General features: G+C 42.1%; 2 protein-coding genes across 2 annotated transcripts in view; one reads left to right on the top strand and one right to left on the bottom strand.

The window, feature by feature from the left end:
- The window catches only part of LOC144485073 (NUAK family SNF1-like kinase 1), a 49,495-nt gene extending 39,538 nt beyond the window's left edge, over positions 1 to 9,957 (top strand). The window contains exons 5-7 of the mRNA XM_078203370.1: positions 4,393 to 4,512; positions 5,826 to 5,958; positions 7,508 to 9,957. Coding sequence (XP_078059496.1) covers positions 4,393 to 4,512; positions 5,826 to 5,958; positions 7,508 to 8,652 — 1,398 coding nt within the window. The 3' untranslated portion in view covers positions 8,653 to 9,957. The remainder of the gene's footprint in view (positions 1 to 4,392; positions 4,513 to 5,825; positions 5,959 to 7,507) is intronic.
- An 11,632-nt stretch (positions 9,958 to 21,589) lies between these two features.
- ccdc36 (coiled-coil domain containing 36) overlaps positions 21,590 to 24,543 on the bottom strand; it is a 40,714-nt gene continuing 37,760 nt past the window's right edge. Inside the window, exon 8 of the mRNA XM_078210170.1 lies at positions 21,590 to 22,987. Coding sequence (XP_078066296.1) covers positions 21,590 to 22,987 — 1,398 coding nt within the window. The remainder of the gene's footprint in view (positions 22,988 to 24,543) is intronic.

The raw sequence follows: 24,543 nt of genomic DNA, 5'->3' as shown, positions 1-24,543 counted from the left end.
CCTTTTCTATTTCTCTTTTTAGTTCAGTTTCTGCTTTAGTTAGGGTCTGCCTAAAGAAAATGCAGATTTAATTTAAAAGCACAGATTTCCTCACATATTGCTTGGAAAAACTAAAGCTTTATTGTCATGAAGGTTTCTCGACAATAACTTTGAAATACAACAAGTTCTTACATCATAAAATTTTAACAAATGGCATATTACATATTATATAGGTTAAATAGGGAGCCGATGGCCTCGTGGTATTATCATTAGACTATTAATCCAGAAACTCAGCTAATATTCTGGGGACCCGGGTTCGAATCCCACCACTGCAGGTGGTGGAATTTGAATTCAATTTTTAAAAATCTGGAATTAAGAATCTACTGATGACCATGAAACTATTGTCGATTGTTGGAAAAACCCATCTGGTTCACTAATGTCCTTTAAGGAAGGAAATCTGCTGTCCTTACCTGGTCTGGTCCACATGTGACTCCAGAGCCACAGCAATGTGGTTGACTCTCAACTGGGGCTGGGCAATAAATGCTGGCCAGCCAGCGACACCTATCTCCCATGGATGAATAAAAATAAACATTTCAGATTTCACAACTACACATACTGAGCAGAATTTTACAAGGGCCCCTCCACCCCATCTCCAGCCAGTGGCCTTGCAGACAGGGGGACCCGTAAAATTCCTCAGATGGATTCCTCACCAGATTCTTTCCTGCCCCTACCTCTTCACAATTTTATGTTGGGATGATGAGGCTTCAGCTGGTCCACCCACCCTTGCCCAGTTGAAGCCCATAGGTGGCCAATTAATGAACTGTTCCCAATCTCAATTTTCTGAGGAGATCATGGACAGGTGGGAGTGTCCAAAAAATGACTCAGCTCTGGCCTCAGGAGGGAAGGAGGGTGCATCTCCATCAACAGCCTCCTTTCAACATCAGGTACTACCCCCTCCAAAAGAAAAAGATCTGGCCCCTGAGTGTGCTTCTTCCATCCCTGGCCTCTCTACCAGCACTCCCAGTTCATCTCTGGCCAAACCCTGGGCCTTACTTTCCCTCCCCTTACTGAGACCCAACACTTACTGTTCCTGGACTGCCGGGACTTAGCCTTAGCAGTCCCAGTCCTGTCCACTGCAGCTTCTGACATTGCTGGTATTGGACAACTAACAGCCAATCAGATTAGCAAGCAACTCTCTGAAGCAGGATTTTTGCTGGATATTGATGCAAATCAATTAACGCCCCTCGGAGCAATTAATGGCTGTTAGGTTGTCGCAATCGGCAGGAATGTATTCCTACCGACAAGGGCAGGAAACCACACCATCTGAAAAACCCTGCCCATGGATGTTAGCTTGTAACCCAAGTCTAACACTGCCTTTGTAATTACCCTATCCGTGAGATCAATCTCAACACTAAATAAAGACAAAGCCACAAGAGGAGGAGAGTTGTAAGATCACTGTGTTACCATACATCCATAAAAAAATCTAATGGTTTAAATACACACTCCAGTAAATGTTTCCCCTTAGTGTCGTCGCTACATCTGGCAAATATAGTTTATACTCCCACTATTACATAGTGAGAGTCTGTGGAGTTAATTCCTATCTAATTGTTCCTAAATTGTAATGGTTTCAGCAGCAAAGAAGTGAGTGATTTTGGCTTCTTTAATAATTTATATTCTTTTGGTCTAAAGTTGTTTCTCAAACCACTTTGAATCTGTCCACTGACAACAATACTTTGCATCAGTACTTCTTTAATATAACTAAGATGTTTACAGGTAACCTGAGAAGATCTTTTTTTGAGGTGGTTATAGTATTTATCACCGAGTCTTGTGTATGTTAATTCTATTAGTGTAAAAAGGTAGTTCAAATTATTGCTAACTTTCTGGCTACCATTTGTTCCCCCTCTGAGTCATCCACTCCCTTTCTGTAAGATGTAATTTCACGATTGTAATATCTCTTTCCAATTTTCCAACCAGATTACTAGTGAAGTTCTTTTAAGAGTTTGTTTCCAGGGGAGGAAATGCCAAGGATGTAACTTTCAAAACATGGTGAAAATCAAATGGAACAACTAATGATAATATGTTCTAAGCACTGATAACAGAAAAAATTCCCACCAACATAAAAATGTCAATCATATAAAAAGGCGGGTATTCCTCAATAGAATACCAAATGAACTTAAAACTCAAAAACTGGAGGAAAATTGCAAGATTAATCCTTAATATTTTGATAGGGTTCTTTGCACCAGTACTTCTTCTTTGAACTACCTCTGCACTAATAGAATTAACACATGTGCGAGTTAGATTGATTGGCCATGCTAAATTGCCCCTTAGTGTCCCGGGATGTGTAGGTTAGCGGGATTAGCTGGGTAAGAATGTGAGTTTACGGGGAGAGGACCTGGGTGGGATTGTGGTCGGTGAAGACCCAAATGGCTGAATGGCCTCCTTCTGCACGTAGGAATTCTATGATTCTATTCTATGATTCTATATAAGAGGCTTAGTGATAAATACTGTAACCTCCTCAAGAAAGGACTTTCTCAAATGACCAGTAAACATCTTAATGATATCAAATCTTAATTATATCATATTTAGTACAATAAGATTCCACAATTTCCATTTACCATGCTTCAAACTATTGTCGATTGTCGTAAGGCCGATCTATTTCACTAATGTTCTGAAGGAAATCTGCCATCCTTACCTGGTCTGGCTTACATGTGTCTCCAGGACTACAGCAATGTGGTTGACTCTTAAATGCCCTCTGAAATTCAGTTCAAGGGCAATTAGGGATGGGCAATAAATGCTGGCCCAGCCAGTGAGGCCCACATCCCATGAATGAGTTTTTTTAAAAAAAGTTCTGAAGAAAGCAACTGCCAAGTCCTCCACCTCCACAAAAACAAAATCCATAACTGCCACCAACACCACACGAGGAAAGCAACAAAGGAGGGGCTGGGGAATCTGGTGCCAACGACTCTGACAGTTACCACTGGCGGTCTCCAAAGCATTATGGAGAGAGGGAAATGGACATTAGAAAAACACTGGAAAAGCTTGGAATTCTGCCCAAAGTCGGAAAAGTTTCATCCCTGTCTTTATAAAATTCCGTGACTTTGTTGGGTTTTCCATGACCAGGAGGAACCCTGCTTTGAAGACAGTCAAGAGGAAAAGAGACAACAATTGATGGAAAAAATAAGCATGTGCCAGCATAATATTAGCAGTATATCTTGAAGAATAAACATTTCATTTAAAATTTTGAATGGTGGCATAATTTCTCACAGATAACTATATAAAAGGAATCAGGAGTAAGATTTGATTGAAATGTGGCCATTAATTAACCACTGATTTTCTCCAATGAGTTTAACTGATTGAAACAAGTACAAAACATTAGATTAGCTTCCAGACTTCTCTAACTAATTTAGAAATAGCTAAGAACACAATGCCTTATTTGGCAAGAACTTCAAGACTGAAATAAATAAGTGGAATTTGAAGAATGCCAATCCTACAAATATAGTTTCTTGTCTTAAAATTCACATTGTGCACCTCAGCAAGAAGAATTCTTCCAATTTTACTCACATAACATTTTCATTCTCTTGCACAAAAACATTTAGGAGTCCCTGTGTTACCCAGAGGAGAGATGAGTAAAACAGTTTTATGAATTGCCTCCCAAACTCCATACCATTTTGAATATTACTTGTATATTCAGCATATCCTAACTACTGCACAACATTATTCATAAGTCTTAAAAAGTGATGGAATGTTGCTGGAAACATCACAAACGTTTTCATCATCCTGAACTGCAACTCAGGTTTATACAGCTGCATTTAGACTATAGCTTTGTAGAAATCTTCTTAGTTTTCTGGGAAACCTATCTCATAATCATAAAATCCCTACAGTGCAGAAGGAGGCCATTCGGCCTATCAAGTCTGCACCAACCACAATCCCACCCAGGCCCTATCTCCATAACCCCATGCATTTACCCCAGCTAGTCCCCCGACACTAAGGTGCAATTTAGCATGGCCAATAAACCTAATCCGCACATCTTTGGACTGTGGGAGGAAACCGGAGCACCTGCACATCTTTGGACTGTGGGAGGAAATCCACACAGACACAGGGAGAATGTGCAACTCCACACAGTGACCCAAGCCGGGAAGCGAATTTGGGTCCCTGGCGCTGTGAGGCAGCAGTGCTAACCACTGTGCCACCACTCCTTCGAAATAGGACGGAGCGTGGCTATTGGCTTTATAATGAGCAATTCTCCAACTCACAGTACACATTGCAAAAGAGTATATAACAATTCTGACTTGTATAGAATCAGTAAAATGTTACATAGTCGCTTTTCTGTGAACCTGAAATGTGAATAAGCCATTGACTTTACACTGGCTATCATGTAATCCTATTTCCTTATTTTTTGTGGGTGTTTTTCAGCTTGCTGATTTTGGCTTATCAAATTTGTATCACAAGGATCAGCTGTTGGAGACATACTGTGGAAGCCCCCTTTATGCCTCACCTGAAATAGTGAATGGATATCCATATCAAGGACCGGAGGTATGAGAGACAAATGGGCTGGCACAGTGGTTAGCACTGCTGCCTCACAGTTCCAGGGGGACCAGGTTCATTCCCGGTCTTGGATGACTGTCTGTGTGATGTCTGCATATTCTCCCCGTGTCTGCATGAGTTTCCTCTGGGTGCTCCAATTTCCCCACACTGGGTGGCACGGTGGCAGAGTGGTTAGCACTGCTGCTTCACTGCACCAGAGACCCGGGTTCGATTCCCAGCTTGGGTCACTGTATGTATAGAGTTTGCACATTCTCCCCGTGTCTGTGTGGGTTTCCTCCGGGTGCTCCGGTTTCCTCCCGTAGTCCAAGAATGTGCTGGTTAGGTGGATTGGCCATGCTAAATTCTCCCTCAGTGTACCCGAACAGGTGCCGGAGTGTGGCGACTATGGGATTTTCACAGTAACTTCATTGCAGTGTTAATGTAAGCCTACTTGTGACTAATAAATAATAAAATAAATAAATAAACTCCAAAGATGTGCAGGTTAGGTGGATTGGCCATGCTAAATTGTCCCTTAGTGTCCTATGATGTGGAGATTAGATGGATTAGCCATGGTAAAATGTATAGGGTTACGGGGATAGAGCTTGCATGGGATGCAGAGAGTTGGTGCAGACTTGATGGGCCAAATGGTCTTTTCTGCACTGTAGGGATTCTATGATTCTATGAATAAATTGATCAGCTTTTAAAAAACTTTTTTCACAACCCAAAGAAGCTGCAAAACATAATTATTATACAGCTCCATGCAATATGTCCATGATAATATCTGGTGGAACCACTTTGTGAGAGGTTGTGTGGCTAGTCAAGACTGTTGGTTTATTATTGTCTGCAAGCAGTCAGTACACTTACTAAATAAGGGGGACATCCAAATATTTTGGTTGACATGGATCTATTTTACACATACAGACATGGCACCTGCCTCAGGTGGGGAGAATTTATCGTGGCATCACAGCACAAGTCAATTAGAAAGTTGAGTTTTGATAGTTCAAAGATGTGCGAGTTAGGTGGATTGGCCATGCTAAATTGCCCCTTAGTGTCAGGGGGACGAGCCAAGGTAAATGTGTGGGGTTAATAGGATGGGGCCTGGGTGGGATTGTGGACGGTGCAGACTCGATGGGCCGAATGGCCTCCTTCTGCACTGTAGGATTTAACACTTGCTAATTTTAAAAAAACAAATCCGTTAATGTTGTTTTGTTAACACAAAGGAACACATGCCCTTTGAAGTGGAATTATCTGGTAGTGTTTGAGACAATCTTCCATTTGCTGTGTTCACTGGACTGATGATCAAATATTTTATTGTGTGTTAGGTTGATTGCTGGGCCTTGGGAGTTCTGCTGTACACACTGCTGTATGGAACAATGCCATTTGATAGTAGGAGTTACAAGACTTTGATACAGCAAATCAGTCATGGAGAATACAGGAAACCTCACCAAAGTTCTGGTAAGGAATTAAGGTCTCACAAAGTAGTTGCAGATTTCTGCACTAATAATGATCACACTATGGCAAGTTTCTGTGTAAGGCTCTGATGTTTATGGTGCTGAATTACTAACTGGAAGTCTTGAGCTCAAATCTTACTGAGCAGCTCGTGAAAGCGATTTGTTCTTGTAACCAGATGATGATCCTGAAAGTTCCCAGACCGTTGTGAAAATACAGTTGGTTAATTAACGTCCTTCAGTGAAGGGAATTTGTCACTCTTATGTGATCTGACCTATATATGTTTCCAGTCTAAATGTGGTTGACCTCTAGTTGTCCTCATAGTAACTAGGGATGGGCAAAAAATGTTGCCTTGCTGGTGTTGACCATGTCAAGAGCAAATTTGGAGCACTATTGCATTTTCATTTATGTAACACTACGATAAGGGATATCCCAAAGCACTTCCAAACCAATGCATTACTTTTGAAGTGTAATGACTTGTTATGTAGTCAACATGACATCAATTTCCATACCGCAAGGTGCCACAAACAGCAAATGACATAGATGACCAACTAATCTGCTACTGATGGTGTTGTTTGAAAGAGAAATGTCGGCAAAGTCATCCTGAGAACTCTATTCTATTTGAAAAACATCATGGGATTTTTAACTTTGATCGGCAGTTGAAACCTTACTTTCACATCATTTGCTGTCTTAAAATGTCAGTGTAGATTATGTGCTCAAAGTCCAGATTGGGTTTGAAGTCAAATCTTCGAACTCATGGGTTTCTACTGAGTAAAAATGGCTTTTAATCGTTTTGTGCAAGAACAAATACACCAGGTCAGCGGATCAGTTGTTTTAACCACAACTGATGTTACTATTTGTTTTCCGTATAACTAGGCCCAAGTTTACTTAGGGAGCAGAATTACATGTAAATGTTTTTGCTGGCATTTAAATTGATGATAACCTCTGATTTGTGAATTTTACAGTAGATAAGTTACAATGTACAGATGTTAGAAGGGAAAAGAAAGCGATAGAACGCAAGGGAAAGATTTTTAAAATGTGATATAATAAAATGACATTGAACAATTAAAATAAACATCATTCCCCCCTTGTCCCCATGAAGTCAATATTATTTCAGCAACTACTCTGCTTAGGATTTCATGGTAAGAAGTTTAACAACACCAGGTTAAAGTCCAACAGGTTTATTTGGTAGCAAAAGCCACACAAGCTTTCGGAGCTCCAAGCCCCTTCTTCAGGTGAGTGGGAATTCCCACTCACCTGAAGAAGGGGCTTGGAGCTCCGAAAGCTTGTGTGGCTTTTGCTACCAAATAAACCTGTTGGACTTTAACCTGGTGTTGTTAAACTTCTTACTGTGTTTACCCCAGTCCAACACCGGCATCTCCACATTAGGATTTCATGGTCAGACAATGGAAGAATTGGGGGGTGGGGAGGAATGGCGATTTATTCTGTTATAATGGAGTGTTTTTACTGATGGATTATGGTGGATACTCTTTTGTATGAATGTAACAATTGGAAAGTCTTTTGTTGATTCATTGTAATATGCTTTCACCAATAGATGCCTGTGGCCTGATTGACTGGATGCTAACAGCAAATTCAGAGAAACGTGCAACAATTGAAGACATTGCAAACCATTGGTGGGTCAACTGGGGTTATGATACGTCAATTTGTGACTGTAATTCTGATAATGGCTGTCACTCACCACTCCTGGCCCGTTTTATTGACTGGCAAAACAGGGAAGGGTATGCAAATCAAGGGATGAAGGAATCTGAAAATACGCAAGGAGTGGAGATTTCCAGGCATGAGATTCCGACTCACATAGCAGAGGATAGGCAAAAGACTTGTTTAAAGAAGTCAAAGAAAGAAAATGATGTGACACAACCACAACAAGATGTGAAACTGCAGAAACTTACTTCCAAAGATACAAAGAGAAAACCGAAGGGGATTCTAAAAACCAGGAGCAGCTTTGACAATGATCTTCTTTCATCTGCAGCTATCGATATACAATCACAACAGACTGAAACCAGCACAACCATCATAAAACCTGTAAACACCTCTCACAAGGTGCACACAATTCAAACTACAGTCTTCACAAGCACACCAAAGAAAGGGATCCTCAAAAACTCATACCAGAGAGAGTCTGGCTATTCTTCTTCTCCAGAACGCAGTGAATCTACAGAGAAGGATACAGCTGCCAATTCCTCCAAAGCAGGTGGCAAACAGTCAGAAGTGTTTTCATCAGGAGCGGTTAAATACAGGAAAAAGGGAATTCTAAAACGCAATGGAAAATTTTCCATCAGTCTAGATCTGCCAGATGATTGTCCATCACTAAAACTTTCTGCTTCTTTAAAGGACCTGATCTTATCAAACGGGAGACATCAGAAAAGTGTGAGCCGCCCCTCTAGTGTAATTAGCGACGACAGCCTAATTTCTAGTGACTCATTTGACCTTCTGGATCTCACATCGGAAGGCAAAAGAAGACTCTTCGCTCAGAGTAAACGCAGTAGCATTTATAGTTCAGCTTCAGAGGAAGACTTATTGGAGCTCAATAAGAATGAAGAAGAAGAACCACAAACAGCCAGAAGGAATGGAGGCTCTGGAAAAGACAATATCGGGAGAATTTTCTCTATAACGGAACTTGAAGATACACAAGATGTGTATATTAAGGCCCAGGACATCTGTAATAATTTAAAGGAAAAGTGAATGGGATATGGATATGACTCTCCCTAAACTGCAGCCAAATGTTATTCCCACTGAGACAAAAGGAAGATGTCATCCATGAGACTTAATAAGAAGAAGGTGTTACAACAAAGTAATTAAATTTATTATCACTTTTCCTTGAGGTTAAGGGGATTTACTACCAGAAATCTGTTTATGTTCGTGATGAGGCTAAAATGTTAAATAGTTCTGTGAATTATTTATATGCATATTTTGCTAAGATTGGAATCATCATGTTGACTGTTATTATTCACTGAATGGAAGGCAGAATTTGGTTTGAGAATTGACCAAATCAGTGATTTTCCAAAACTATAGCATAAAATGTTGAGTGTACAATTGTAATTCTCAAACTGGCTCTTTATTTATACACGTGTGCCTGAGTCAGTGCTACACCAGATAATCTTGCATGTAAACAATCAGACCATGATTGACTGCACATAAAACATTGCCATCTTGTAAAAGTGGAACAAGAAACTATCATTAAGCTTCAAAATCAGGCTATTATGTTTGGATATGGTCCGAACAATGGAGCCTGATTGCATGGCCAGGTATGACTGGTTAACAAAGCAGAAGAGGCAACTATCAACCCCTTATTCTCACTTCAGTAATAGGTCAAATAATGGACTCATTTTCAGGAATAAATTGGAGGATTACATCAATGATAATAACCTAGTAAGCAGGAGCAAACATCGTTTCAGAATGGGAAGAGCCTACCTAACAAAGCTCTTGTATATTGTAAGAAAACAACATTCCAAGTGGACTTTGAAAAGCTCTGTAATATGGTGCACGCAGACATCCAGAAATAATTTGATCAAGCTACACCTTAAACACTGCTGGTTAAAATCAAAACAGTAAAGTTTGAGAATAGAATTTAGAAATAGATAAATATTGATTGAACATTAAGAGAGCACTGGATTATTTGCTAAAGGGGTATTGATGGGACTACGTAGTGAGATACCTCAGGGATTAGTGCTAGAACTTCTGTTGTTTCTCTTTTGCATAAATCATTTGGAATCAGAAACTCAAGAAAAATTGGTGCTATCTAAAAATTGTACCAAACTAGGAGAAACGATTGATTCTCATGATTCAGCACATGAGCTGGATAAAATATGAGTGGGCAAACACATTGCAGTTGAAATTTAACATGCATAAGGGTAAATCACGACTCCAGACAAGTTTCTATGGACTACAGAAAAAAGTAAAATAAGCACAAAACATGTCACTTACACCCAGGCCTATCTGTAAGGCTACATTCAATGTGTATCAATAAATGATGGAACTTGAAATTTTATGTAGGCGTGCGAAAAATTATTAAATTATTTTATTCTGTAAGGCGCTGCACATAGGGAGAAAAACAATGGTGGACACGGAAGCTGTTACATAGTTAATAAGTAAGTTGAAGATTATCTAGGGGTTTTAGTTGATCTGACAGTCAATGTGCCCAGCTACTACAGAACAACAATCAATAAAATATTACGATCCTTGTGCGAAAACTGTAAACCAAAATAACTAAATGATCCCAAAATTAAGAAATTACCACCAAGAGTTGACATTTTGTAACTTCTCCTTTCTCACAAATTAGAATCAACATAAATCAAACATGATTTAACTGGCAAATTAATTGGTACAAACTATAAATTACTCATCAAATAGTAGATGCAACTAAGACTATCTCACAAGATCACAAGCATTTGCATCAAGGGGTGGCATAGTGACACAGTGGTTAGCATTGCTGCCTCACAGCGCCAGGGACCCAGGTTCAATTCCGGCCTCCGGTGACTATTAGTGTGAAGTTCACACATTCTCCCCGTGTCTGCGTGGGTTTCCTCCGGGTGCTCCGGTTTCCTCTCACAGTCCAAAGATGTGCAGGCCAGGGGGATAGGCAATGTTTAATTGTCCCCTAGTGTGCCTGGATGTGTGGATTAGGGAGATTAGTGGGGTAGATACGTGATATTGCATGGATTGGGTCTGGGTGGGATGCCCCATCAAAGAGTGGGCGCAGACTCAATGAGCCAAATGGCCTCCTTCTGCACTGTAGGGATTCTATGAAGATGTGTAGGTTGGGGGATTAGGGGTGGGTTATAGGGGTGGGCCTAGGTAAGATGCTCTGTCAGAGAGTTGGTGTAGACTTGATGGGCCGAATAGCCTCCGTCTGCATTGTAGGGATTCTATGATCACTCCTCATGCAAATGGGGCAGTACATACAATATCTCAGTCTCTCCACTCGGCCTCCAGTATATCTGATCTCTCACTTTCCTCACTCAATGGATCTAAGACTTGAGTCACCTGCAACAGTAGCTCCACTCTTTCTAAGTTCCCTGGAGACAGTCATCACTCAAACAGCACAATCCTGCAGAACCTCCTTAGCTAGGTTCATGACGGCCTCCTTTAGTTAACTTATCAATAAATGTCAAACAGTCTGGACAGCTCTGGCAAAAACTGAAGCATAGTTGTGGAATGATCCAATTCACAAATCATGCTGTAACTTTATCTTCAGCTGTCTGTCCCTTTTAACTGTATACTGACAGTTCCTTGTAAATATGCCTTCTCTGTTCTTCCCATGCTGCAGCTTCTTTGTCTCTGGTCACATTGATGTGCAGGTTATAGGTTCAAGATCAAAGATCATTGGGTCACATGGACCAGTATTAAGAAAATTATAAATGATTCCTTTACAATTGATGCTAACTCGTAAAGTTATTTTTGCAACATTCTTAAAATCAATTACAAATTCCCTGGACATTTTAAAGAAATTACAAATTTTCATTACTGTATTGTTTCTCAGTCAAAAGTTGTCACAAAAATAAATGCAACATTGCGCTGTATACTCAAGACAGTAACATACAAATGATATGGTCAGACCAAATCTCTTTTGATAAGGTCCTTCATGAGAGGTTAGTGAGCAAAGTTAAAGCACATGGGATAGGGGGATAATGTATTGGTATGAACCGAGAATTGGTTGACAGAAAGGAAACAGAGAGTGGGAATAAATAGGTCTTTTTCCGAGTGGCAGGCAGTTACTAGTGGGGTACCGCAGGGGTCAGTGCTTGGGCCCCAGCTGTTCACAATATATATAAATGACCTGGATGAGGGAACCAAATGTACTGACAACACAAAACTGGGCAGTAAAGAGGTTGCAAGGAGGCTTCAAGATGATTTTGTTAGGGACAAGATCAGAAACTCCAAGGTACATTACAAAGTTAACTTAGACCCCAAAATTATTTGATTTTGGCATTAGTGTGAACATAAGGTGTTTTACTCCAGGTGTGATTCTATTAAGCCACTCGGTAGTTTTTATTAAAACAAACTTTATTTAGGAACACAGTTAGAATTAGCAGGGTAAATACATGGGGTTATGGGGATAGGGCCTTGTTGGGATTGTTGTTGTTGCAAGTTCAATGGGCCGAAAGGCCTCCTTCTGCACTGTAGGGATTCTATGATTATATGATTCAAATAACAAAAAGAATTCGCATAACTTTTGCCAATTAAAATACTTAAGCATGACAAAGTATAATTCTTAAGTTATCTCTATCTACTGTTCCAATGTAAGCAATATCCCCACAGAAGGCCTTCTTCAGAACCAATTAGCACCAAAAACAGAAATACTCATGTAGATGCTAGATTTCCAACCTTTTAACCTCTCTGGATAGACACAGAAAGGTGCCTACCTTCTGACTCCCATACAGCAGCCTCTGGAGAAAGATCCATCCCCAAACAATAGAACCGCAGAGCAAGAGATCCATTTTCTGGCAGATGCCAGTCTCCAAATCTGGAGAGAAAAAGAGACAGAGAGCTATTTCTTCTCTCTACAGATCCCAAACAGCAACTGTGTTGGGTTTCTCTCTTCTCACAGCACCAGGGATCCGGGTTCGATTCCAGCCTTGGGTGACTGTTCAAAGTTTGCACGTTCTCCCTATGTCTGCAAGTGTTTCCTCTGGGTGCTCTGGTTTCTTCCCACAAAGTCCAAAGATGTCCAGGTTAGGTAGATTGGCCTTGCTAGATTGCCCCTTAACGTCCCAAGATGTGTAGGTTAGGGAGATTAGCGAGGTAAATACGTGGAGTTACAAGACACAGATTCTACAAGTCTATGCAAGGTACCCTAACAGCTCCCATGATGCATACATTCTCCGACACTCAAAGGTGCCAGGATTGTTCGCCACTGTGACTCAGCTCAATGGATGGCTGCTGGCTTATGACACGCCCAAGGACCAAAGCAGAGGTGAGATATAATAGGAGGCAAGGGCGGTGCTCCAATGGTCTGCCAAAATTGAGATTCATATGCCTGGACCATTCAGGGGAAGCACTCCTTATCCTCCACAACATGGTGCCTCTAATAGTCATTGCATGCTGTACTCTCCACTATCTGGCTCTGGCAAGGGAGGCCCACTGGAGGATGAGGATATTGAGGCATCTTCACAGGTCGCAGGTAATAACTCCAGTGGTGGATCAGAAGAGGAGCCAAGGGAAGGACACTGTGAGGACGTGGAGGAATTCTTCTGGAATTCAGGGGGGCAGGAACACCAAGAAGGCCTTGATTCAACGCACCTTTAACTAGGCTACCAAGGCACTACTTCCATCTCATGCCAGATGCGCCACCTCCTTAAGAGACATTTGCAATGACCCATTCCATTGAACCCAAAGTCTACTCAGTACCTGTGCAATAAAGTTTACAGCACCTCACGTCCAGCATGAGACACTGACGTGTCCTACTTACAAAGGATGTTTCTCACGATTAAAATACTGAGTCCTCAATTTCTGGAATAAATTACGTTTGCCCTCGTCTTCATCCTTCCATCTGCGAAATCTGATAGACATGTAGAAAACAGTCTACTTCAGTTGGGGTATCTTCATCTGGTGCATCTTGCTGATGGCTGAAGAGGGCAACGAAGGACAGGTTCTGCTACAAGCGCTGCACAGGAAGCTTCCAAACATGATTTTGAATAGTTGTTTTCAGCATTGGTACCTGTTGTTATGCCACTGGTCATCGTGACACCCCCACAGAATGTCACCAGCTTTCTCTGTCATAAGCCAGTGACTCAACCGATATTTAGGGCCTTCATGTCACACTTGCAAGCACTTTGAGCATCCTACTGATCATCTAACTCCGGCTACTTCACCATACTGAAAGTCTTTGTGTATGCAAACATCTTCCATCCTGCAGACTCCTGGGGTATCTGCTGCTCACAGCACCAGGGACCTGGGTTCAATTCCCAGCTTGGGTCACTGTCTGTGCAGAGTCTGTACGTTCACCCCGTGTCTGCGTGCGTTTCCTCCGGGTGCTCCGGTTTCCTCCCACAGTCCAAAAGATGTGCTGGTTAGGTACGCTGGCCATGCTAAATTCTCCCTCAGTGTCCTTGAACAGGCGCTGGAGTGTGGCGACTTGGGGATTTTCACAGTAACTTCATTGCAGCATTAATGTAAGCCTAGTTGTGACACTAATAATTAAACTTTAGACATGCCGAGGCAACAAAGCTTCCACTTTGTTGAAATTCTATGTTCAGCAGTTACATATTTATAGAATAAAGTTGTTAAGTTTGTAAAAATTTGGACCAAGGCAAAGGGAATCCTACAGTAATAACTGACCAGTCACTGATGGAATAGATTATTACATTCCATAACATGATGTATGTCAGTGCTTGCTCAAGTTTCATAAATGATTCACATTTTCAACTCATGTTTGGTGAGTTTGGCGTTATTTACTGCATTGTCAGAGATACCATATTGGTGAGATGTTGAACTAATACCCAAATATCTTTTTAAAAAATCACATGGCAGTATTCAAGAGTTCTCCTGAAGTCTTGTCCAATAACACCCTCCTCACTAAAGATTTCCAGTCATTTAAACTCTTTTCAAAATCTTCTCTGTGTAAATTGCTGACATAACAACATTACATTTCAAAATAATTCATTATTCACTGGCTGCTTTAATCATGCAAGTCCTTGACAGGATTTGTATGTTAATCAACCACGTGGGAGGGAATCTTTGCAACATTATTATTGCAATTTTATGAGGCTCAGATATATAAGATCTGTGTTCATAAATTAGAATCACTTTCACCTCTTTATCTAACAGTTTCTTCTGGGTCTACGTTGCTGATTTTATTTGCAGTCAGCACTGAATTCTCATTAACAACCAAATGAATGCACTTTTACAAAAACACATTTTCCGGAGTATTACAAAATCTGCTTGTTATAAGCTTTCATTTGAATAATCTACAAAATGGCGCCAGATAAAACTATCATAAATTTGTGTTTTTTAAGGTAAGATATGACTCTCACTCTCTAACATTAGTGACTGCTTCTAAGTACCATTACTTTGCCTGTTTTAGCTTAGCTTAGTATTCCAAAGATAAATAAATAAAATTAAAGTTTATTTATTAGCGTCACAAGTAGGCTTACATTAACACTGCAATGAAGTTACTGTGAAAGTCCCCGAGTCGCCACACTCCGGCACCTGTTCGGGTACACTGAGGGAGAATTTAGCATGGCCAATGCACCTAACCAGCACATCTTTTGGACGGTGGGAGGAAACTGCAGCATCTGGAGGAAACACACGCAGCCACAGGGAGAACATGCAGACTCTGCACAGACAGTGACCAAAGCCGGGATTCGAAGCCGGGTCCCTGGTGCTGTAAGGCAGCCGTGCTAACTAGTGTGCCACCGTGCCGCCATACCTGTGCCACCGTGCCGCCATACCTATGCCACCGTGCAAATACCAACACCCTCTTAGTTTTACTGTGTCCTCATCCGTTAGACAGTCCATGAATCCTATTTGTTTCAACATAACCATGTTATCATCTTGCATAATAAATCTTAGTAACTAATGACTCCTCAGGTACTGAAGCAGTCCATGCCAAAATGCAACATGACCTGGACAATGACCAGGCTTGAACTGACGAAGTGGCAAGTAACATTTGTGCCACACATGTCAGAATCTAACCATCACCCTTGGCATCCAATGGCATTACCATCGCTGAATTCCCCACTATCAACATCCTGGGGGTTACCATTGGCCAGAAACTGAACTGGGCTAGCTATTTAAATACTGTAGTTACAAGGGGAAGGCGGTGCGTAGTGTTATTATTACTGAACTAATATTCCAGAGATCCAGGAAAATGTTCTGGGGACCCAGTTTCTAATCTTACCATAGCAGATTGTGAAACTTGAATTCAATAAAAATCTGGCATTGAAAAGTTGATGGCCATAAAACCATTGTCGATTGTCATAAAAAATCATCTGGTTCACTAATGTCCTTTAGGAAAGGAAGTTTGCCATCCTCATCTGGTCTGGCCTATATGTGATGGGCAATTAGGAATGGGCAATAAATGTTGGCCTAGCGATGCACACATATCATGACTGGATAGAGGAAAAACAAGGTTTAGAGGCTAGGTATTCTGCAGAGAGTAACTCACCTCCTGACTCCCCAAAGCCATCTACAAGTAATGGAATACTCTTCATCATTTATCTGGGTGAATGCAGCTTCAACACTCAAGAAGTTTGACACCATTCAGGGCAAAGCAGCCTGCTTGATTTGTACCCTTGTCCACAAACATTCACTCTCTTCACCACCAATGAACAATGGCAGCAGTGTGTACCAAGGTTCATGCGGCACCACCTTAAAAACTCACAGCTGCCGCCATCTAAGAGGCATCAGACACATGGGAATACCGTCACTTGGAAATTCCCCTCCAAGTCACACACCATCCTGCTTGGAAACATATTGCTGTTTCTTCATTGTTGCTGGGTCAAAACCCTGGAGCTCCCTCCTTAACAGCCATGTGGGTGTACCTACACCACAGGGATTGTAGTGGTTCAAAAAGGCACCACCATCTTCTCAAGGGCAATTAGGGAAGGTCAATAAATGCTGGCCTAGCCAGCGACGTCCACATCCCATGAATTATGTTTGTGCCACATATGTAGTTACTGAATTTGTAATTTAAAGCAGCAGCAAACGAAATCAAGGCCCTGTCTGCTCTTGCTGAAGGATGTAAAAGGTCCCATTACATTATTTTAAAGAAGACCATTGGAGCTATCCCTGCACCCTGGTCAATATTTATCCCCCAATCAACATCACAATAAAAACACACTATCTGGTCATAATCGCATTGCTTTTGTGAAAGCTTGCTATGTGCAAACAGGTTGCTACATTTTCTATGTTGCAACAGCAATTCCACTTCAAAAGTAATGTAGTTTATTGGATGTCCAGTGGTTGAGAAAGGTACTACAATGCAATCCATTGTCTTTTTATGGGGAAAAAAAACAATAAATTATAAAAACAGCAAATTCCGACCCCAATCAAAAGGTGACAGCTTGTCATTGCCGTAGTGCTACTTGGAGAGCGGTGATGGATGCTGGCAATTCACCCAACAGGGATCCAGGATCAGTGAGTGACCAGGCCAAAGATGTGTGAGGGCAGGATGTGGATCTAGGGGAAGGATTCGCTGGCTATGGGGAGAAGGGAGTGGCTTTCAGTGGGCTTCCCCCTTTTCCAGGTGGAACGTTGAATCAGGCACTGAGTGTCAGACAATGAGAGATGCTCCCAGTCCCAGGATCTAATGAACAAACACAAAAGGGTTTGTTTTTTGGTCTTCCTGCATGGCGACATTCCACCTGCTGCGACGTGAATATCAGCAGCGGCAAAATGAGGACCTTAAGAGGACATTAATTGCCCACTTAAGGGACTCAGTTGGCATCAGGGTGGAAAGCCGCTCATGAACCTTGCCACATGAGACTAAATCTGGTCAGAGATAGGATGTAATGGGGTTCCCACCCAACACCCCCCCATCTGATTATAAGCCGTTCCCCCTTCCAAACTTGCCTTAGGAAGGGCATTAAATTCCACTAATTAGTATTGACACAGGAGGGAACACTTTCCACTTCAATACTCCCAGCATCATGAGAAATTGCACACTTTGGCCTGTAATTTTCTTTTTGCTCAGATTAATGCATCAAAATCATGGCACTGAAGCAGAAAATCTCTAAGATGGCCCAGATATAAAACCGTTCAATTCCTCATCACTCAAAATTAATCTCTCATTTTCTTCGGCTAGCTTAAGGTATTCAACAATAACTAGCATTAAATCTTTAATGCAATAAAACGCCCCAAGGCACTTCCAATTTTGTAAATCAATATTTAACACCAAGCCACCAAAAGAGATGACAGAGCTTCACTGAAGAGATAGGTTTTAGGGAGCATCTTAAAGGAGGGAAGGGAGGTAGACGCTGGAATTCCACCACCCCGCCTGTTATAGAATCGGAGCGGGTGAGGGACTGACAACGGAAATGTCCCTTGACCTCGAGTGGGAATTTCTGGTCTCGCTCAAGCACAGATGTTTGGGAGAAAATTCCAGAGTTTAGGGCTTTACCAGCTGAAAGCACAGCTACCAATGATGGATAATTAAAATTGGGAATGCTCCAGGTAACAGAATCAGCGGAGAACATATGTCTGATGATTGTGGGACTGCAGAAGATTAAGGAGATAGGATAGAGACCATGAAGGGATTTGAAAACAATAATGAGGATTTTAAAATAGAGGCATTGCTTAACTGACAGCCAATTTAGATCAGTGAGTACAGGAGTGATGGGTAAACAGGACCTGGTGAAACTAAGGACACAGGTTTTGGACGCCCTCAAGTTTACAAAGAGCAGCATAGTGGCACAGTGGTTAGCACTGCTGCCTCACAGCGCCATGGTTCAATTCTGGCCTTGGGTGACTGTGTGAAGTTTGCATATTCTCCCCGTGTCTGTGTGGGTTTCCTCCAGGTGCTTCAGTTTCCTCCCACAGTCCAAAGATGTGCAGATTAGGTTCATTGGTCATGCTAAATTGTCCTTTAGTGCCAGGGGAACTAGCAAATTATGTGCGGTTATAGGGCCTGGGTGGGATTGTTGTCGGTGCAGACTTGATGGGCCAAGTGGCCTCCTTTTGCACTGTAGGGATTCTATGAATGTGGAAGAACAGCCAAGAGCGCAGTGTAATAGTCAAGTTTAGAGGTAACAAAGGCATCAATGAGGGTTTTGGCAACAGATAAGCTGAGGCAAGAATGGAGTCAGGCAACGTTGTGAAGGCAGAAATAGTTGCTCTTAGTGATAACGCTCATTAAGTGATCAGCTCTTCTCAGGATCACATAGCCTAGTTCAGCCTTAGACAGTTGCCAAGGAGAGGGATGGTGTCAGCGACGAAGGAATTGAGTTTGTTCTTTGTAATAGTTAATCGAAGAAAATTTCTGCTTATGCAGTCTGTTTGTTATATAAATGATTTGGAAGAAAATGTAACTGGTTTGATTAGTAAGTTTGTGGATGACACAAAGGTTGGTGGATTTGCGGATAGCGATGAAGATCATCTGAGGATACAGCAGGATATATAAATATCGGTTGGAGACTTGGGCGGAGAGATGGCAGATGGAGTTTAATCCAGACAAATGTGAGGTAATGCATTTTGGAAGGTCTAATACAGATAGCAAATAAACTGCAAATGGCAGAACCCTTAAGAGTATTGATAGGCAGAGGGATTTGGGTGTACAGGTACACAGGTCACTGAAAGTGGCATCGCATGTGCAGATGGTAGTCAAGAAGGCATACGGCATGTTGCAGCTTTATAGAACCTTTGTTAGGCCGCACTTGGAATATAGTGTTTAATTCTGGTCGCCACACTACCAGAAGGATGTGGAGACTTTGGAGGGGGTGCATAAAAGATTTACCAGGATGTTGCCTGGTATGGAGGGCATTAGCTATGATAGGTTGGAGAAACTTGTTTGTTCTCACTGGAACGACGGAGGTTGAGAGGCGACCTGATAGAAGTCTACAAGATTATGAGAGGCATGGACAGAGTGGATAGTCAGAAGCTTTTTTGCAGGGTGGAAGAGTCAATTAATGGGGAGCATAGGTTTAAGATGCGAGGGGCAAAGTTTAAAGATCTATGAGGCAAGTTTCTTACACAGAGGGTGGTGGGTGCCTGGAACCAGCTGCCAGGGGAGGTAGTGGAAGCAGATAAGGGACGTCTTGACAAATACATGAATAGGATGGAAATGGAGAGATATGGTCCTCGGAAGGGTAGGGGGTTTTAGTTCAGTCGGGCAGCATGGTCAGTGCAGGCATGGAGGGCCAAAGGGCTTGTTCCTGTGCTGTAATTTTCTTTGTTCTTTGTGTCTGGTAATTTAGCCACATTGAAGTCAAGAGAGGTAGTGATGTGGTAGAGCTGTGCAACATCACTATATGTGTGAAAACCGACACTGTGGGTGTAATTTCATGCTCCCCCAGAGGTACGGTAGGATGATTAGATTTGTCATGTGGGATGCCACAATCTGTTGTGGAGGGGGCACCTCTTTCTTGGGCATCCTTTGCCCCCCAATAGCAGGAAGGAAAGCATCATCGGAAAAATGCCCCATTCTTTATAACCCCCTCCCCCGTCGCTGAGACCCCCTAGACCGACTCTGGCAATCCAACTCCACTCGCCTTCTTCTGGGGAATCCAGGGATGATCCTGCTACTGGAGTACACCATAGTTCCGCCAGTGACCATGGCTCCCAGTGGCGCTGCCAGTATTGGAGAGCTGTTAGCCTTGATTGACTGGAAGCTCTCAATGGTCATATTTTCACCCTGCAGTAACAAATCCAGCAGGAAATGTCTTCTGGGGAGCCCGTGAACCCTGATTAGCCAGCTGGCTGTCCAATTGAGACTTAATCCCAATGGGGTTCCCGGAAAAAGACATGGCAGGTTTGCCACTGGCTCTCTGGTCTGTGGAAGGGCCACAACTATTAAATTCTGCCATGTTTTAAGATGATGTTGCCAAGTCAAGGCATGAGGAGGGCCAAGGATTCAGGGAAACTGTGCCCATTCGTCTGTATTTAAGTGAACGCTTGATGTTAATTCATCTTTTGTAGGCACACTCATACCTTCTTATATTGCTTGCATAGTTCTTTTCCTTTGGCAGTAATATTTCAGTTACATAGGAAAGCTTGCAAGGAGAAAACACTGTTCATTCCATTCTTACTACAGGCTGTGTAAAATCTGATCTATCATGCACTCTATCCTCTTCAATGCATTAGCAACAATGGAGAATTGTTAACTATTCCCTGTGCCCTGGGAGCAATTTTTAAAAGCTGGAAAGGAGTGTCAAGATGAGGTTATTATATAAATAACAGATCCTGTGCCAGACAGTAAAAATAACTTCTGACTAAAGAACTCTTATCAGCTACTTAATGTATCAGATAATCTATTTTTTCTTAATTCCTTTGTTTAATACAGATTTAGGTTTATTATTATTTAAGCATAAAATGATCACACACATATACATACATTTGTTTACATTTCAGATACATCAAGAGTAGAAAATAATAGCCTTCTGTTTCCTTTAATGGACTATTACTTGATATAATGGAAGTCGTTTTCAGCAGTAGTTTGGCAACTGTAAAATGTCAACAATACAATGTGTAATATAAGGGCCACAGTACAGAACAGAAATGCACCAACAGCCAAGTGGTAGGTATATAACAGCACAGGTCAATAACACACTGGCAAATTGATGCCAGCCATAAACAAAATACTAAATAGAAAAAAAAGTGCTAGTGTCTCAATGGGCAAAACCACTTATAGAGGACAAAATTCAGAAATATAATCAGTTTGTTTTGCACAGGATTTTATTAATGATTAGCATTTCAAAGAAGCTAAAAGCACCAATTCTGCAAATACAAATAAAATTACAGCTTTTTCCAACAACAAACAATTCATTCTAATTACAATGGATCAATTTCTAAAGCAAGATACTAAGACCTTAAATTGACAGACTATGGTATATTCAGCATAAATCGATGAGAACAAAATATAATCTGTAAAATAACGTAAATTTCACAGTAAAATTAACTTATTTTAACTTTTGGCATTTATTCTTCCTATTTCTTTGAAAAAGATTGAGGTTAGATGAAATAAAATCTACATATATATATCAGAGTCATCACTGCTGTCAAAAAGATTGAGCTGCGTCTTGTTTTGTGCTTCTTTTCCAAATGAAGGATTTGGTAGTTTATCATAGGAGCTCTCTTGAGTTAGACTTAAAGGACTAAACCATGACTGAAGCTGACATTCAGATTTTATACCATTTTGCAAATAGTTCCCTTGTAAGAAGTTCGGAGGCTGCCATGAAAGATTTCTCTTTGCTGTTTTAGGAATTTCTTTCCTTACATTCTGCTGCTGTGGGTCATTTTCCTTCTTTACACGTCCTTGCCAGCTCCCATCTCTCACATAAAGCCCTTCAAGGGGGTATCTTCGCTTTTCATAAGCATTGCCCAACACTTTCTTTTCACCCATATTTGTCTGTCTCTGGGTGACTGCTTTAAACTTCGGTTTATCCAGAACAGTTTGTTTCATGACGATATTCACCGCCTTTGGTTTATTTGATGCTTTGGTGATGTTTTCCTTTTCCTTACTTTGTGTAACGTAGGTGATTTTTCTTTTAGTGCATCTTCCAGCTGCAACCTTTCTGCCTGGAGGAGCACGACAACCTCTCCTTGTATTGTTATTCCTCACCGTTATGTCCTGCCACATATTCTGACCAACTTTATATTTTACGCTTGGATTGAAAAGTACAGCATCCCATTTGTTTTCTTTGTCACTGCGATGCATTTTCTGAATACTGTGCTGTTCAGGTGCATTGGAAGTATGTGGTGATTTGCTCTTTGAGCCATTGTGGTGTTCAGCTAATTTGACATCTGCATGGGAAAGTGCTCGAGAAGCTAATCCATTTGGCAAAACCTCCCTGTGCGCAATCTGCTTGATGGGGTGTGCAGATATTATGTGGTTTGAACTTGTTTCAGTAGAACACGATGAAGTGTCTTCAGCTTTGCCTCTACAACATGAAGACGTGGCATTATGTTCATGAATGAAAGTACACTGCCCCATCCTGGCTGCCTCTGGTAAAGCTTTCTGGGAAACATTCAGATAATTACTGCTACTATCATTAGGTAATATTTCTGCACATGCTGCTTTGCTATCACAAAGTTGGTGGTTGTCTGTTAGTGCCGGTTGAGGTTGGAATGATCTGCAAACTCGTGTGCTTTCATAAAAAGCCTGCTTCTTACTGACAATGCAAAGCTGCTCATTTAAACAGGGAGTTGTTTGTGTCGTATCGTTCTGCACCTGGATAATAGGACTTGTTTTAGAAGTGAGTTTATGGAGCTCAGACAGTATTTCTTTGACTTGAAAGTGGTCTTTAAACGAACTGAGCTGATCGCACATTTTCTGATGTTGCTGACTTTGTGCATGTTTTATCCCATCCAGGCACTCCTGCATTATCTGGAGTTGAGTTCTAAGATTATTCACTTCCATCTCCTTCTGTAAGAGAAAACGTCATGGCGTTTCATGAAAATATGCTCTCCACAGTCCGACAGTTCAGTTCTTCTGTTGGCAACTTATTTTTTGAACAATGGATAAAACAATTTATTGACTAATTGTGTACCACCATAACTCACAGATGCCGCCGGTATAATTCATAATTTTCTGTTTCTGCCAACTGGCACTGGGTAGACACATTGGTCAGAATTTTACCGCCCCGCCAGCCAAAGAACTCAGTGGGCGAGGAGCGGACAAGGGGAAGGTCCATTGACCTCGGGCGGGATTTTACGGTTTTTGGATGAACGAGGCCATATAAAACGCCATCCATTATCTTTGCTAAATAATTGAAAGGATCTTGAAACTAAGGATAATTATTATACTTGGACAAATGTCCTTAACTATCATTGCCAGCGAGTCACCTCCAATAACTTCTCTTCCTGCACCCACTGAGTTACTTCCAGTGTTGCCCAAGAATCCATCCATGGTTCCCTCCTACTTTGTATCGATAGGATACGCCAAAAACATAGCATTGTTTTCTCATGTTGACCCAGTTTTACCTCATCGCCGATTTTCTTGACTCCTCCAAATCCTGTTCTCCCATCTGCCCTGTTTACTGACCTATAGAGTGGAATTTTACGAGATTTTCTCTAAATGTCCAGCTAGTCTGAAAATGGGAGAGTTCCAGATCTGTTTTCCTGGTGGGTTTTCAAGCCCAATCTTAAGCACTGTCTCTGAAATTTTGGGCGAGTCAGTTTCAAGCCAGAAGGGCAGTGAGCGGGGCATAACTCGCCAGACAGCCTCTAGAGGGGGGTAATGTGCATGTGCAGACCTCTGATGCTGCACATGCGCATTAACAGTAGCAGGGGTCTGACAGACAAAAGAGCTGTCTGGCCCTTGCTACTGCAGGCAGCCTCAACTAGTTCCACTCCCCCCCCCCGCAATCGCGGTGGCCCACACCCCAAGTGCTCCCTCCCCCACTAATTGCAGGCAGAGTGGCAGTGGGACCCCCTTCCCCCCACCAATCATAGGCCAGATGGCAGCAGACCTCCCCACCCCCTTTGGCCCCGCCCCCTGGCCTGTCCCCACTGGCCCTGTCCCTTGGCCCACGCCCCTTTGGCCCTGCCTCCTATCACTGCCTGGTGGGCATTGCCCAGCAGCCAGGCTGGCAATGCCAAGGTGCCAGGGTGGCACTGCCACCCCCGCCATGCCCTCAGCCTCCCTGGGGGGGGCCTTAATGGCCTCCGGTTCCACTGGCGAGGCCAACACAACTGTTCCCCGTTCATGAGGAGCAGGTGTTTTCCTCGCTGGAGAGAACCTCTCCCGGTGAGGCCAGAAAGGCAAGCGAGCCTGGACGATTGAGCGCCGGGCTCCCTAGGCAGATGTAAAACCGTATTTAAATGCCGGAAATGGGCAAGAGGCTGACCGTGCTGGAAATCCAGGTCTTGTAAAATCACGAGAGCCAAGAAATCAGGCTTGATCCTGATTTCTTGGTTCTCACGTGATCTTACTGGATCGCTCTGCCCATCGATGGGCAGAGTGAGCCGGTAAAAATCCGC

This window comes from Mustelus asterias, chromosome 3, assembly GCF_964213995.1.
Source record: "Mustelus asterias chromosome 3, sMusAst1.hap1.1, whole genome shotgun sequence".
In the NCBI taxonomy this organism is placed as follows: Eukaryota; Metazoa; Chordata; class Chondrichthyes; order Carcharhiniformes; family Triakidae; genus Mustelus; species Mustelus asterias.
This window is presented reverse-complemented; position numbering and strand designations above follow the sequence as displayed.